Genomic DNA, 15,531 nt, shown 5'->3' on the forward strand with positions numbered 1-15,531 from the left:
TATGGTAAAAATGGTTTGTTTCAATTTCTTTTTTGTTTGGTATTTCAAAAAAGTTGTGATTGTTTGCAGTTGTATATTTTAATAGTAACATTTGTTAAGAAAAATAAAGTTGATTTATTAGAGATACACTTTGCTTCTAGCAACTGTTTTTGTGGCACTGCCAGGCGTGTTACGGCTTTTAAAGCTGTATGACACTGCATTGCCATTACTGTTTTTTTTTTAAATCTGGTAAAACATCAGGGTAGCTAAAATTCCCCATGCTTTACAAAGAATTATGGTCTGGTCTTCAATCATAACTTCAGATTGTTATGCGTTTTTGAAATGAATTCTAGGAGATGCATCTGCTAAGCTTCAGCCATAGTCGTCTTTGGCAATATCAGTTACTGACTGTAGTCCCAGTCTGTTCATTTTCTAACTTATGTACTTTATCATTCTTGTGGAATAGTTGGTGGCTGTGCTTTAACAGGATCATAAGGTGGAAAGTCATTAGGCAAATTATCATTTAAGAACAAGTGGAAAGAAGCGTTGTCCTTACCCCCTTTAAGTATTAAATAGCTGTTTTCTTCTCTCTAACATGTCAGAAAATGGTCCCTGTGATCAGTCAGAATGGCAGTATTGTGTTGCTTATCAGGATAAAAAATAAATCGTCTTTCCATGAAACAGGCTCATAGAACTGCAGGTCAGTTGAAATGATACACTAGCATAACAAAGTGCTCTATAACAGATTAATTTTATAAATGTACAAATGTGGCATACTGTAAGATTTTCAAATGTTCACATGTTGTTACTTTCTGTTTCATCTTAGATCTAACTTACCAATTTTTTTGACAACAGGTAAACCTGATGCAGGCCTAAATACAGCACTGATTGTCGGTTTAGTGCTATGTTTCCTTCTGCTTTTGCTTATATGTGTCATAGCTGGGGCACTTGTATACAAACGGAAAAATGGTAAGCATATTTTACATTTTTATCACATTTGGTCATCTTAGGAAAAAATGTCAGCAACATTTTTTAATCTCTGACAAACAACTTGTTAACAACATATAACCAAGAGAAAGTAGCAGGCAGCTGTCTATGTGATACAGTATACCAAACATTCCGATGAAACACACTCTGGTAGAAATTCTATATATATATCGTAGACATTATTTTTTTTTAGCAAGATGTAGTGCTCTATTGCTAAAGAATTTGCAGTCCAGTAGAGCCATTTTAAAGTTATGACTAATAGTGGGACAATCTCTATACCAGTGCTAAAATGTGTAACTGTATAGTATTTATTTGTCTGTTTGTTGGTCTATCTATCTGTCTATCTATCTGTCCACTTGCTAACAAGGTAGCTGGTTTAGCACACACCATATACGAAACTATGAAAATAATGGGATTTTATGCTAAGTAATTAGACTAAGTTGGCACAGTATTTAAATTCAGTAGAAATGTCTGACAGGGTATCCACAATGGACCAAGTTCCTACCATCTTCAAGTAAGTAAACATCCATCTGTAGAGGAAGGTAGTGGTAATTAGTTTAGAGCCATTAATTTAAATATAAAGCTTACAGTTATAGTTTAGCACCATCAATTTAAATATAAAGCTTACAATCTACTATCTTCTAGAAGCTTGATAGCTACAATTATTTGCCTGTATGTCTTATTCTCCATAGAATTACCTAGTACTGGTGTGTTCTTAACAGTAGACAAAGGCTAATCTAGACAGGTTATGTGTAAAAAATCTTTCCGGTTCTTCCTCTTTTTTATTTATATTTGGACTACTTCCTGATCTGTGTTTTCCACAGTTGTTCAGAAAAACCTAGGCTTGACAGTGTCTTACAAATCATACAAGTATTACTTCTCACAAGCTTCAGCACTACCTTACCTTATCACTGCACCTTACATGTTGAATTCCATTATTTTATTTCTGCAAAAAATGGAAGTTATGTACTAACCATAATGGTAGATCCTTTTATCTCAGTCCTTTGGAGACAATGTATGGGTCCACAAGCCTCTACTCGGATCTGATCCAGCTGATTTAGGGTTCCAGCCTCGTACCTTCACCCTTGCAATGTCCTGCTTCACTCTAACTAGCTCAGATCAAGTTTGGTGCCCAAACCTACGCTGACTTGTAGTGCCTTTGGTACAGGCAAAAAATACTTCCAATCCTATAAATTGATAAGGGGACTGAGGGGGGCTGTCATGTTGGATGGTCTAGGATGAAAGGCTCTATTATTATTGTAAGCAGATGTCTTTCGTATCCTATTCATCCAGTACATCCAATCCCATCTATGGGTCAGAATCTCCAGCTACATGATTCCTGGATGGCCTCAAGAAGTAATGAGACCTTTCAGGATGAAAGAGCCAAGGAAGCTCTGGCACTAGAAATGCAGTTCAGCTTGTAAAGCTTGATAAATGTGTGAGTCGAAGACCATGTAGCAGCTTGGCAAATGTCATCCAAGGATAAAGACCTGAAAAATGCTGCAGAGATTGCCACAGGTCTAGTGAAGTGAGCAGTGGGTTTGTAGGGTAAGGTTTTATTCTGAGAAGTGTAAATGAAGGAAATACATCAGAAAACCATTTAGACAAGGAAATTTTAGATACCTTCTTATTCACTTTGTTTTGTGTGAAGGATACACTGCTCATCTTTTCTAAAGGGGGCTGTTCTGTGAAGGTAAAATGGCGCTGCTTGATAACATCCAGTGTATGTAAAATGTATTTTCCTTTGTTTTTGTAATTTGGGAAGAACACTGGAAAATGTATGGGCTGAGAATTGTAGGTCTCAGAACCTACTTTTGAAACAAAGGAAGGTTTGGTTATCAAGGTGACCCTATCCTTATGGAATACAGTGTAAGGTGAAACAGAAGGTAAGGCATGCAGTTCTGAGATCCTTTTAGCTGAAGTGACAGTCACTAAAATGATCGTTTTGTAAGATAAGAATTTAATTCTGCAGAGGTGGTTGATTCAAATGGAGGTTTAGATAGAGCTTCTAACACAATGTTCAGGTCTCATGGAGGAGCTTGGATCCTTGATGGGAGGCCTCATGTGAAAGGTACCTTTCAGAAAGGCTTTGCAGAAGCCAGAGAAGAGTCCTGAAAACTGATATGAAAGGAGGAAATTGCTGCTAGCTGTACTTTGATAATGGAGAAGCTGCACCCCAAAAATATCAAGGAAGATTAAAAATGTAAGATATCTCCAACTGAGGTTCTATGTTCTGAGATTCTGCCCATATGGTGAATCATTTTCTTCTACTGTGATACACTGTATGAGTGGATGATTTCTGAGAGGCTGACACGATGTGAACCACATCAGAAGAAAGGGATGTGTCTGGAGCTATCACTGGAATTGGAGAAGCCAAGCAGTCAGCTTCAGGTTGACAATGCCTGATTGAGGTTCCCATGATGAGATCAAGCACAGATTTAGAAACCAAAGGGACTCCTGTAAGCATAGTTTGAAGAGGGAAAACCATATCTGTCTGGGCCAATATGTGGCAACGAGGATGACTGTGGTCATGCATTGAATGGTTTTCTGCATGAACTTGGTCATGAGGGAATCAGGCTAAGACTTTTTTTGTTTATGTACATAACACAAGTAGAAGGTTATAGTTCAAAAGTGAAAAGGGATGAAATTGAATTGAGGTGGGGGAGTTCAAAAAACAGAGATCTATTTGAGCATCTACTATCATGGTAAGTTACTTACACAACTGAACTATGTTCAGCTTTAGATCACTGATGCAGTAGCCTAAATTGCATGGGTCTACTTCTATTGCATAGGAATATATAGGGAGGAGGAAATAATTCAAGAATTCAGGAGCCCCTAAAAAATTGTCCTAGCGAAGCTTGTTCTGGACCAAGAAAGTCCACCCCTTTCCGGAAAGCAACAGAAGAATACTAAGCCCTAGTTGAATGGTCCCTAACCCTGCCTGGAGGTGGAGTGTCATAGTGAGAATAGCAAAAAGAACTTGCAACAGATCAACATTGGTTGTTCTTTTTTTCTTACCTTCACAGGAGCAAAAAGCTGATCAGCTTTTTGAAGGATTTAGAAGTGTCCACAAAATAAATGAGCTGCATGTGGACACCAGAGTATGAAGGATTCTTTCTCCATCACTTTCAGGTTCTGGAAAAATACAGGTAGATTATTAGATCACCTCAATGAAAACTCTGAAACCACATTAAGCATAAAAGAAGGATTTGTTCTTAAAGGAACCCAGAATTTGTAAAAACTGAGGCTGGGTTGACTTACCATAACAGCTTTTAACTCAGATACTCTTCCTGCAGAAGTCAGAGCAATGAGTAATAGTTTTTCATGTCAAGAACCTCATTTTAACCTGATAAGATAATTCAAATGGAAGAAGTTTTAGTTTTTCAAGCATAAAATTAATATCTCTAGGAGACCTGTCTTCCAGGTGGAAGGGTATGTAAAACTCCATTCAAAAACTGCTTGACTTGAAGACAGTACAATGGGAAAGGTATAGTGGCAGACAAGCAGAAACAGCCAAAAGATGAATCGTGATAGATGAAAAAGAGAGGTCAGAGGATAATAATTCAGATAAATAATCTTGAACCATATGCATCCAGGCCTTAGGTGGTTCTTGATGCTTAGCACAGCAACAGCTAAAAAATCTCTTCCACTTACACAAATATATGATTTTCTAATAGCAGGCTTTTTATCCTCATTTGGATGTTTATGAGGTGTTCCCTGCAGTTGGATCAATTTTCTGGAAAAACCCTGGGTCAAATTTATATTTCTAAGGGTTTGCCCTGGTCCTGCTGAGCTTGTCTGCTACAAGATTTTGCTTTGGTCAAAAGTATGAGGTCTGAAGAGTCAAACTGAGCAGAGTTGAAACCTCCCAGGCCACCATAGCAAGTCTATAAAAAGGGTATGATCTGGTACCCCCTTGTTTGTTTATATACCACATCACTGTGACATTGTCTTAAATTACATGAAACAGTAATCAGGACCAGAGATGATTTAAGGCTTTCAAAGTACTGATTACTGCCAGCTTATGTCTGTCCTGTTTACTCAACAGACCTTGAAATTTCACCCCTTTCAAAACAGCCCTCCCAAGCAAAGTGTGGAGAATATGCTGCAACAGACTGAAATGGAGGTGGAAATCTCAACACTGGAATTTGAAAAGATAAAGGGTGTTCATGCAGACAACTGACTAGCAGTAACACTGAAGTTTTCTCATCTGAAGTCTGGCTAAGGGAATCATGAAAAATCATAGAAGCCATAAGATCCAAATCCTGAGAACTTCTTTGGCAGATAACAGAGATTAGTCAGAAAGGCATAAAAAGACTGCTTTCTACAGTTCTACTTTGCCTGGGGGAAAAAAGGATCTTCTTAGGAAAGTGTCCAGAAGACATCCCAGAAAAAAATATTCTGTGTGAAGGGATGACAGCAGATTTTTTAAGTTCATTTAAAACCTCAGAATGAGCGACTTTCATGACACTTATCAAAGATTTTTAAAAGATGGAAAAACAGTTTGTAAATATGAGGCAATTGTTCGAATATGGGAAGATGTGAATGCTTTGAAGTCTATAGCAAGCCATAACTGGAGCCAGATACTTTGTAAATGCCCTTGCTGCAGTAGATTGACCAAACAGTATTTGATAGAACTGATAGTGTTAGCCAGATACAAAAAATCTTTCAATGAAAACCTTTGACCATCTGATTTGAGGGCACTAGCTCTAAAACTCCATGGGGCAATATTTGCCACAAAACTGGAGGAAACAGAGATGTCTGGTTTACAGGATGGAGGGAATATCCTGAAAAGGAGAAAAAGACTGTCATTGCCATCTGCACCCCGTTTGAAATAATTTGATGTCCCTGGGGAAAATGAATAACTACAATGAGGGACAGATTGCTGGGGTGGGGAGAGCCTGAAGAGGTAAGCACTCATTCTGACTTTTTCAACAGTCTTTGGTTTTAAGAATCTTTTCTTTTCTTTATGGAGACTACAAACCATTGATTTTTAAAATATTGTTTGTTAGGGCATTGATTAAATTGCTCTTTGAAAAATCATGCTGAGTTAGAGTAAAAGGTTTTAATAAACTTTGGAAATGAGAGTGTGACTATGTGAGGTATTTCCAGCTATGCCAGGAGAAGTAGGGCATTGGATGTGGAACATATGCCAGCACAGCTAGCTGGAATTTTGTAAAGAATTATATGTCATTTGTGTATCAAACTGATTGTACAGATACTTGTGTTGAAATGTATTTGTAAAGTTGCTTGTATTAAAAAATGTATCAACAGTGTGTCCTGACGGACAGAAAAGAAATATAAATTTATATCAGACTGTACTGTTGTAAAAAGGATACTGGAAGAGAAGAGGTTAATCTCAGTCCAGCTAAGTTTGAAAAATAGTAAGAAATTAAATTACTTAACTTAGGCCATAAAGAATGTATTATACAGTTCTGACTGCAGAGATAAAATGTCTGTGCCAGAGAATGGTTTATCTCCTGTATGAAAATTGTAAGTGTTTATTGTTTTATAACTTTCAGAAGTTGCAACAGATCTTAGCAAAGCTCTGTGTGTGTGTGTGTGTGTGTGTGTGTGTGTGTGTGTGTGTGTGTGTGTGTGTGTGTGTGTGTGTGTGTGTGTTATTGACATATATGTGCTAAATCCTAGCAGTTTCTAGCCAAGGGGAGTAGTATGGGGACCAGAAGTCATATGACCAGATGTGTGTGATGTCATTCTGTAAACCAGCTGGGTAATGATATTTTAATATTAGATGAAACTGAAGTCTCAAGGCACTCTGTTTTTGAAACCTGATAAAGAAGGACCCCTCTACTTCATCTTGCATTGCTCTAGTAAGCGACCAGGGAATAGTAATTCTTCAGATCAGTCAGGAAAATATAGTGAGATTAGATAATTACTGTTTTTCTGTATCTGTGTGAATCTATTCATCTGTGTTATTTTAATATTTCCTGAGATTGAAACTCTGGTGTTTATTGTAAACAGATGTTTAGTATTGTCATGTTTGTTCTTTATTATTTATAATTAAATATATTTAAACTTTTCATTGTGGCTGGTCCTTTACAGAATATCTTAACATTTGAGAGTACTCATATATATTTGGTGACTCTTTGGCCACTCCTGAAAGCCTTATTGCATTGGTCAAAACACTACCATTTGCATTAATATTAATTTCACTCAGTATAATTGGGTACCCTTGTAAGAGCCTTAGAGTAGCTAGCTTTGGAGTGTCTGGTCGCAGTAACTACCTTACAGTCTGTGCAGGAGGTATAGCTAGTAAATCTGTGCCAAGCTTTCCCAGGTGTGTGTGTGTGTGTGTGTGTGTGTGTGTGTGTGTGTGTGTGTGTGTGTGTATTTGTGTGTGAAAAACAAATCTCAAAGAGTGTGTGTGTCACCTGCTTGGAGCAGGGACATGAAGCATTGGTTTCACAGAGAGGGTGTTGGAAGACTTGGCTTGGACACTCTGTGTGTGTGTGTGTGTGTGTGTGTGTGTGTGTGTGTGTGTGTGTGTGTGTGTGTGTGTGTGTGTGTGTGTGTGTGTGTGTGCGTGTGTCTATTTTTGTTCAAAGTGAACGTCCCTTTCCAGTGTCGGTAGTGAGGATTCAGGCTACTTGATTACTGGTCTACAGAGGGGATGTCACATACTGGTGAGCAGAGGTGTAGCTATTAATTGAACTTCTGTAGCCTGTAGGCAATTGTCACTGAAGGTGTGTAAATTCTCAACAGCCACAAGGTAAACATTCAGAGTTTCATTATGCAACAGTTTTATTTAGTATTTGTTAGTTTAGTTTAGTCAGGGAAGGCAGACAGTGATGTCAGCAGAGGATTATGGCAAGCTGATAAAGAACCAGTTGGCCAAGGTGTGTGAAGCTACAGGACTGGTGCATGCCAGCCTAACTAAAAAGAGGAAATGATTTCTGCCTTAGTTGCAGCTCAGACTTGCAACTAGGAGAATAACCAGTCTGGTGATGGGGATCTGCAGCCCTCAGAAACAGGAGAGTTCATCTTTTCCTGACAGGACTAAAAAATATGTGTGGAGTTAAAGAAACTAGAACTGGAGGCCAAACATTGAGAATTAGAATCAGCAGAGATAGTGTGGTGTTTGGAGGAAGAGAATGAGAAGCAGCATCAACGTAAGACAGAGATGCTGACTCTTTGGCAGTGTCAAGGAGGTAATGAGGAAGGGAATAACCAAAACCCACAAGCAATAAAGGTCAGTAAATTTCTTCCACAATTTACAAAGGGAGATAATTTTGATAGTTTTATTCATATATTTGAAAGAGTATGTAAACAGTATGTTGATTAAGGACTCTGGGTATGGCTCCTGACCCCCTTACTCCATGGTAAAGCTGTAACTGCTGTTTCTAAATTGTCTGATATTGACTACTTAAACTATGATAAAGTAAAACATTGTTTGCTAAAGTGTTTTAAGTTAACACCTGAAGCTTACAGAAAAATGTTTTGTGAGCACAGACACAAGGCAGATGAAAGTGTATGTGATTATATTGCTAAGTTAAGCATGTATTTTTACAGATGGGTGACTGGGTGTCAGGTCACCAGTTTTGAAGGGCTGGCAGACCTTTTTGTAAGGGAACAAGCCCTTAGCACTTTGCCTCAGGACATTAGAATCTGGTTGGCATACTGGGAGTGCAACTCTGCAGATGAGCTGGGGAAAAAGGGTGAGCTCTACTTAGCAAGCAGGGCATCACTGCATAGGAAGGGGATACCCAGTGCTGCAAATGGATACAAAGGAACCCATGGTGAGCAGCCTAAATCACCCCAACAGAGTCCACCAGTAACAGGGGAAGCCACTAGTTCAGATACACAGCTAGGATCAAGGGTTTAAATGTTTTAAATGTAACCAGTGGCACCATATATCATATAGATATCCATGGAAGAAATGTGGGGAACAAAATGTGAGGGAGCCAGCGAGTGGGAATAACAGTATGCTAGTGGTAAGTTGTCTGGAGAATTCAAACTATCACCAGAGTTTATATCCAATCTTGGTCGATGGAAAATAGGCCACTGTTAAAAGAGACACAACCTCTGACATAACCATTGTGAAGCCTACAGTAGTTGAAGAGGAGCAGGACTTGCTTGGGCAGTCCACTCCAGTCAGAGCTTTAGGAGGGGACCCCATTCCAAATGCCTTTGGCCAGGGTTCACCTTGACTGGGAGGGTGGAAACGGAAGCAAGCAAGTAGGTGTGTTTGAGGATATCCCTGCAGATGTCTTGATAGGGAATGATTTTGATAATACAGTATCTTGTGTGCATGCAGAAACATGCAGTAAGGCTTGGAGACAAGTATGTGGGTCTAGTAGCCCAGAGAAGACCCAGACAGACCCCACACTTGAAACCAGGGTTGGTTAGGTGGCTATTTTGGAAAGGAAGTTTCCCCGTAGCAATGAGCTTGAAGGTGAGCCACAGCTACTGGGAGGTACTGATATTGCCTTGGACAGAGTGACTGCAAGGACAGAGGTGAGTGGTAGCACTCAGGCTGATAGTGAGGCACCCCTGTCAGAGGATACAAGACCTCCTGTGGAAAGGGACTTGGGAAGCATCAAAAAGATAGTGTTGAAACAGGCTCAGCTCTCATACCCTACAGTAAGAGGCTTGAAGGAAGTAGCTACGGAGACACCTGATTCTCAAGAAAAAGGGGAGTTTGCATACTAGAACAAAGGGTTACTGTATAGAGAGTGGAACCCTGAGGGAGGGCTAGAGGGTAAGGTAACACAGCATTTGGTAGTCCCTAGAGCCTACCATCTGCCACTTATAGCCATAGACCATGACATTCCTTTTGTAGGTCATATGGGCATAATGAATATGAAGAGACATAGTATGGAGAACTTTTATTGGCCTGGGATTGTAAGGTACTGCAAGACCTGTGAGCAATGCCAAAAAGTATGCAAGGTAGGAAACAAGGTCAAGATTCCTTTGATGCTTCTGATTGAGAAGCCATTTCAGAGGATAGCTATGGATCTTGTGGGGCATCTGAGTAGCCCAAGTTCCACAGGGAAGAAGTATATCCTGGTGGTAGTAGATTATGCTAATAGATACCCTGAGGCGGTTGCTCTGCCCTCCATCAAGGCAGAGAAGGTGGCAAATGCTTTGATAGAGATTTTCAGCAGGGTAGGTTTCCCAAGAGAAATACTGACTAGGAGCAGTGCCAGTTTCATGTCAGACCTGCTGCCTTGCCTGTGGAAGCATTGTGGAGTGAAGCACCTAATGACCACCCCCTACCATCCTCAGACCAATGGTCTTGTGCAGACATTCAACTCTACACTAAAGACCATGCTATGGGCATTTGCAGACCAGTTTAAGAGAGAGTGGGATAAATATTTGCCCCATCTGCTGTTTGCATACAGAGACGTACCCCAGGAATCCACAGGTATTTCATCCTTTGAGTTGCCGTATGGACATACGGTGAGGGGGCCTTTAGATTTGATTCATGATGAGTGAAAGGGTGAATGTGAATTCCACAAGGAGTCTGTTGTGGCATATGTCCTAAACCTGAGGACAAGGCTTAGGGAGCTCATCGGCATGGCCCAGGAAAATCTGGTAGTAGCCCAACAGCAGAAAAAGGTCTGGTGTGACAGGAATGCTCAAGCCCGAAAGTATGCTGTGGGACAGCAGGTTATGGTTTTCATTTCTGTGAGACACAATATGCTGCAGGCAGCTTGGGAGGGACCCTTCAAATTGGTAAGGAAGGTTAGTGATGTTAACTACATGGTAGAACTGCTAGGCAGGGGCACAAAGTGTACCGCGTTAACATGATGAAGCCTTACCATGATAGGGAGGCCCTGGTGCTGAGTATTTGCAGTGGATGGCAGGAGGAATCTGACGTGGATTTGGTGACTGATCTCCTCAGTGAGGCTAGGACTGGCACCTCAGTTGCAGGGGTAGTAATGTCCCAGCAGCTATACCCCACCCAGGTTCAAAAAATCTGAGCAGTGTTACAGAGGTTTGGGGCATGTTCACTGGGAAACCTGGGTGTACCCACCTGGGGCAGCACCATGTGGAAACAGGACCACAAAGGCCTATCAAGCAGGACCCTTACAGGGTACCTGAGTGAGTCAGATGGACTTTGAGGGAGGAGATACAGACTCATGGCAGTCAGACACCAATGTAATGATAGGACAGTATTCATAATCTCAGCTTATGCTCCACAGCAGGGTTGTTATAGTGAGGAAAAGAGTGCATTCAAACAGCAGTTGCAGGACCTACTAAATAAAGCAGGACAACATGAATTGGTGTTGATAATGGGTGACTTGAATGCACATATCAGGGCAGACAGAACAGGATATGAGTACTGCCTGGGTCCAGATGGGTGGGGCAACAGGAATAAAGAAGGAGAAGCCATTCTGCACTTCTGTCTGGCAAATGGCTTGATAGTAGCCAACACATGGTTCAGAAAGAGAGACAGTCACAAGATCACATACAAGAGTAGTCAACATGCAACTCAGGTAGACTTCCTCCTAGTAAGGAAAATGCACGGTGGTTAAATCTATGATTGCAAAGTCATCCCCAGTGAAACAGTCAGCCCACAGCATAAACCACTAGTTGCCACAATCAGATGCAAGTAATGGTCAGAGAAGGCTCTAAGGTCAACAGAGACCAAGCTGAAGACCTGGAAGTTGACTGAAGAGAAAGTACAACAGTTCAAGGAATTACTCAGGGCTCTAGTACCCCAAGAAGAGGAGGAAATAGGTGGAGTTGAAGAAGAATGGTAGCACCTAAAACCAGCATGTGTTAGGATTACAGAAAAGATATGCGGCCAAGCCAGGTATGGAAATAAGGTGCATAAGGAAAGTTGGTGGTGGAATACAGAAGTCCTGGAAGTCGTCAAAAGAAAGAAGGACTGCAGGAAGAAGTGGGAGATATAAAAGACTGACCAGGCTAGAAAGGACTACTGGCTGGCTAACAAAAAATCTAAGAAAGAAGTTGCAATAGCAAAGAATAGGACATTGGAGGCAATGTACCAACGTCTGAAAAGTGACTCAGTAAGGGGCACAAAGAAACTATATCAGGTTGCAAGGCAAAGACAGAAAGATAAAGAAGATAGTCATACACCCTTTATAAGGGATGCCAGCAACAACCTGCTCACCAGTCCAGAGGCATCAGAGGCAGATGGAAGGAGTATTTCCAACAGCTTCTGAATGAAGAAAACCCCACAGAAGCTGTACTGCCCCAGAAACAGCCTACGATGAGAAAAGAGGAGGAGCCTACCCTAGAAGAAGTAATAACAGCACCAAGGAAGATGCAGTCAGGGAAAGCAGCAGGCTGAGATGAGGTCACAGCAGATATGATAAAAATGTTGGGTAAGATAGGGGAGAAATGGCTCCTGAGGGTACTAATAGCAGTGTGGAGAGAAAGGCATATCCCAGATGACTGGAGAATAAGGATACTTGTGCCAGTGTACAAGAACAAAGGGGACATCCACAACTGTGGGCAGTACAGAGGCATGAAACTCTTATCACATTGCATGAAAGTTCTGGAGAGGGTGATTAATAAATGGATATGCAGAGTAGTAGAATGTAGATGGGAGATGAGCAGTTTGGATTCAGATCAGGATGCAGCACAATTGACCTGATATTTGCATTGAGACAGACACAGACACTTGAGAAGAAGCTAGAGATGAGAGTGTCCAACTGGGCATTCCTAGACTTGGAGAAAGCATAAGACAAGGTCCCAAGAAAGCTGATCTGGGCAGTACTGCGGTGGTTTGAAGTCCCAGAAACATTAGTAGAATTAGTGCAGGCTATGTACAAGGACCCAATGACTCAAGTACAAAGAGTGTACGGGCTCACAGAGGGGTTCCCAGTGGGAGTGGGTGTACATCAGGGTTCAGCTCTGAGCCCACTGCTGTTCATACTGGTGATAGACTACATTAGCAAACAGGTTGGAGGGGAGGGATCAACAAAGCTGCTGTATGCAGATGATGTGGCAGTACAGGCAGACTCTGAGCTAGAACTTCAGCAAAGGATAGGAGAATGGAATGCAAATCTGAAGGCACATGGGATGAAACTAAGCACAGATAAGACGGTGGTAATGACAGCAAATTGGGGAAATCAAAAGAAGCTGAGAATAGAGATAGAAGGGAAGATAATGGAACATGTAAACAGCTTCAAGTATCTGGAAGCGGTAGTTGAGGAGAAGGGTAGTCTGAATGAAGAGGTCAAAGCCAGAATCAGAGGGGCTGCAGTCAACTGGCATAGAGTATCAGGTGTAGTTTATGACAGAAGAATGCCAAAGAAGCTGAAAAGTAAGGAGTACAAGACAGTGGTGCGACCAGTACTACTGTATGGTATAGAAACCTGGGCAGTAAAGGCAGTAACAGTTGAAGAAGCTAGAGGTGATGGAAATGAAGTGCCTGAGAAATGTGATAGTATGCACACTGTGGGACAGATGAAGAAATGAGGGCATAAGAGCAGAAGCCAAAGTAGCTCCAATTGCAGAAAAGATCAAAGAGAACAAATTACGATGGTTTGGGTACATGTGCAGGAAAGCAGAAGACAATCTGGTGAGGAAGATTTGGGACAGACAGGAAGAAGGTAAGATGAAGTAAGAACGTCCAGCAAACAGGTAGATGGATTGTGTGAAAGAAGATCTGTGACAGTCAGGCATGAGTGTTGAAGAAGGCAGGTGTGGGGGCACTGAATTGAAAAAGTTGGCGACAGTTAACATGATATCCCAACCCCATGTAGAACAATGAGAAAAAAGGGGGCTGATGATGTTGATGATGATACAGGAAATGTTGGAACTGGGGTAATCCAGGAGTCCAGCAGTCCCTGGGCCTCGCCAGTCATGCTGGTAGCAAAGAATGATGGCACCACCAGGTTCTGTGTAGACTACAGAAAACTAAATACTCACACATGGTCAGATGCTTACCCTGTACCTAGGACAGATGAAGCCTTAGAGCAGCTGTATGGGGCTAAGTATCTGACCAGTATTGATCTGAACAAGGGCTACTAGCAGGTGCCCTTGACTCCCACCTCTAGAGAGAGAGGTCAGCCTCTGTGAATCCTTTTAGATTAACAACAACAAATCCATTTGATAAGGCACCAAAAAATAACTAATAAAACTTCAAAGGTGCCAATATGAGCAAGTAGGTGCACCATAAGCCCAACACATGAAACAAAATGCTCACAAAGAGTATGTTACTCCAGTCTCTTTATTGTTAAGCGCTTTCTTCCCCAGTATACACCTCGGGGAACTTCCTCAGAACAAGAAACAGAAGAAATTACATTGCTCCAAGTCAACACCCTTTATATGCAATGAAACAATCAATTAATCAATTATTCTCCCACAATTTTAAAGACATAGACACTAAAACACTAAGAACCTTTGTACTTTAAATATACACACAAAAAACTTTAGAAAATGTTGAATTTTACATTATTAAAAATAATATATTATACAAAATACAATAAAAATTCAGATGTTTAAAACTCTTTTTCTTAAAACAGGAACCAGGGAAATATGGTCGTTTAACCCTGGTTCAACAGTGGCATTTAATCTAATAATCCAATAAAACTCTCTAAGATCAACATGAAGCTCCCACCAACCACTTCTAAAATTCCTTGGGAGAACTTCTAAAATGCCAAACTTAAATCTTGTGTCTCCCTCACATGCTAGTGTGTGAGTATACAATGCATTATTTACATTCCCCTTATTAATGGCATAAAGGTGTTCATATATTCTGGTCTTAAAATTCCTTTTTGTTTTGCCAATATAGTAATATGAACATGTTTGGCAAACTGAAATATATATAACACCTCTCGTATTACAATTACCCTTTTGTAGAGGAATGCCCCTACCATGCCTGGCTATCAAGGCCACATCGCTATCTAAGATGTAGGGGCATTGATTGCAACTACCACATTTAGTAGTTCCTTTGATAAACATAGTCTTGTTAATAAAAGTGTGCTCTGTCAAATATTTAAAATTTCTCCCAGCTTTGTATATAAAGTTTGGTGTCTCACCAAGTGTGTAAAAAACATCAAAGTTTCCTTTGAATATATGCCATTTCTTCTTTATAATATCTCTCAATACACGTTCACCTGAACCATAAGGGATGACCATACTAGTGTCAAAACTGACCCTATGAGTATGTTGAGTACCCGTTTTTTTGAATGGTCACACCACTGCCCAATAAGGGCTTATATTTTGAACCCCATCCTTCCATCATTCCTTCTGTTACTTTTTCAAGAAGTTATTTTGGGTATCCCCTTACCCTAAACATTTCTGTTATGTTAGAAACTTCTTCCAAGAAGATGTCATATGTAGAACACATTCTCGCAACACTTACCAACTTTACACACTTGGTGAGACACCAACCTTTATATACAAAGCTGGGAGAAATTTTAAATATTTGACAGAGCACACTTTTATTAACAAGACTATGTTTATCAAAGGAACTACTAAATGTGGTAGTTGCAGTTGATGCCCCTACATCTTAGATAGCGACGTGGCCTTGATAGCCAAGCATGGTAGGGGCATTTCTCTACACAAGGGTAATTATAATACGACAGGTGTTATATATATATATCTCAGTTTGCCAACCATGTT

At 40.6% G+C, this 15,531-nt stretch overlaps 1 protein-coding gene across 4 annotated transcripts in view; it reads left to right on the forward strand.

Annotated features, from left to right (window-relative positions):
- LOC122813971 overlaps positions 1–15,531 on the forward strand; it is a 1,592,156-nt gene that overhangs the window by 258,107 nt on the left and 1,318,518 nt on the right. For all 4 annotated transcript variants that reach the window (XM_044086526.1, XM_044086527.1, XM_044086529.1 and 1 more), the window contains exon 5: positions 835–948. In XM_044086526.1, the coding sequence (XP_043942461.1) occupies positions 835–948 (114 nt within the window). The remainder of the gene's footprint in view (positions 1–834; positions 949–15,531) is intronic.

The sequence above is a fragment of the Protopterus annectens genome, chromosome 10.part0 (assembly GCF_019279795.1).
Source record: "Protopterus annectens isolate FY-2018-M chromosome 10.part0, PAN1.0, whole genome shotgun sequence".
In the NCBI taxonomy this organism is placed as follows: domain Eukaryota; kingdom Metazoa; phylum Chordata; order Ceratodontiformes; family Protopteridae; genus Protopterus; species Protopterus annectens.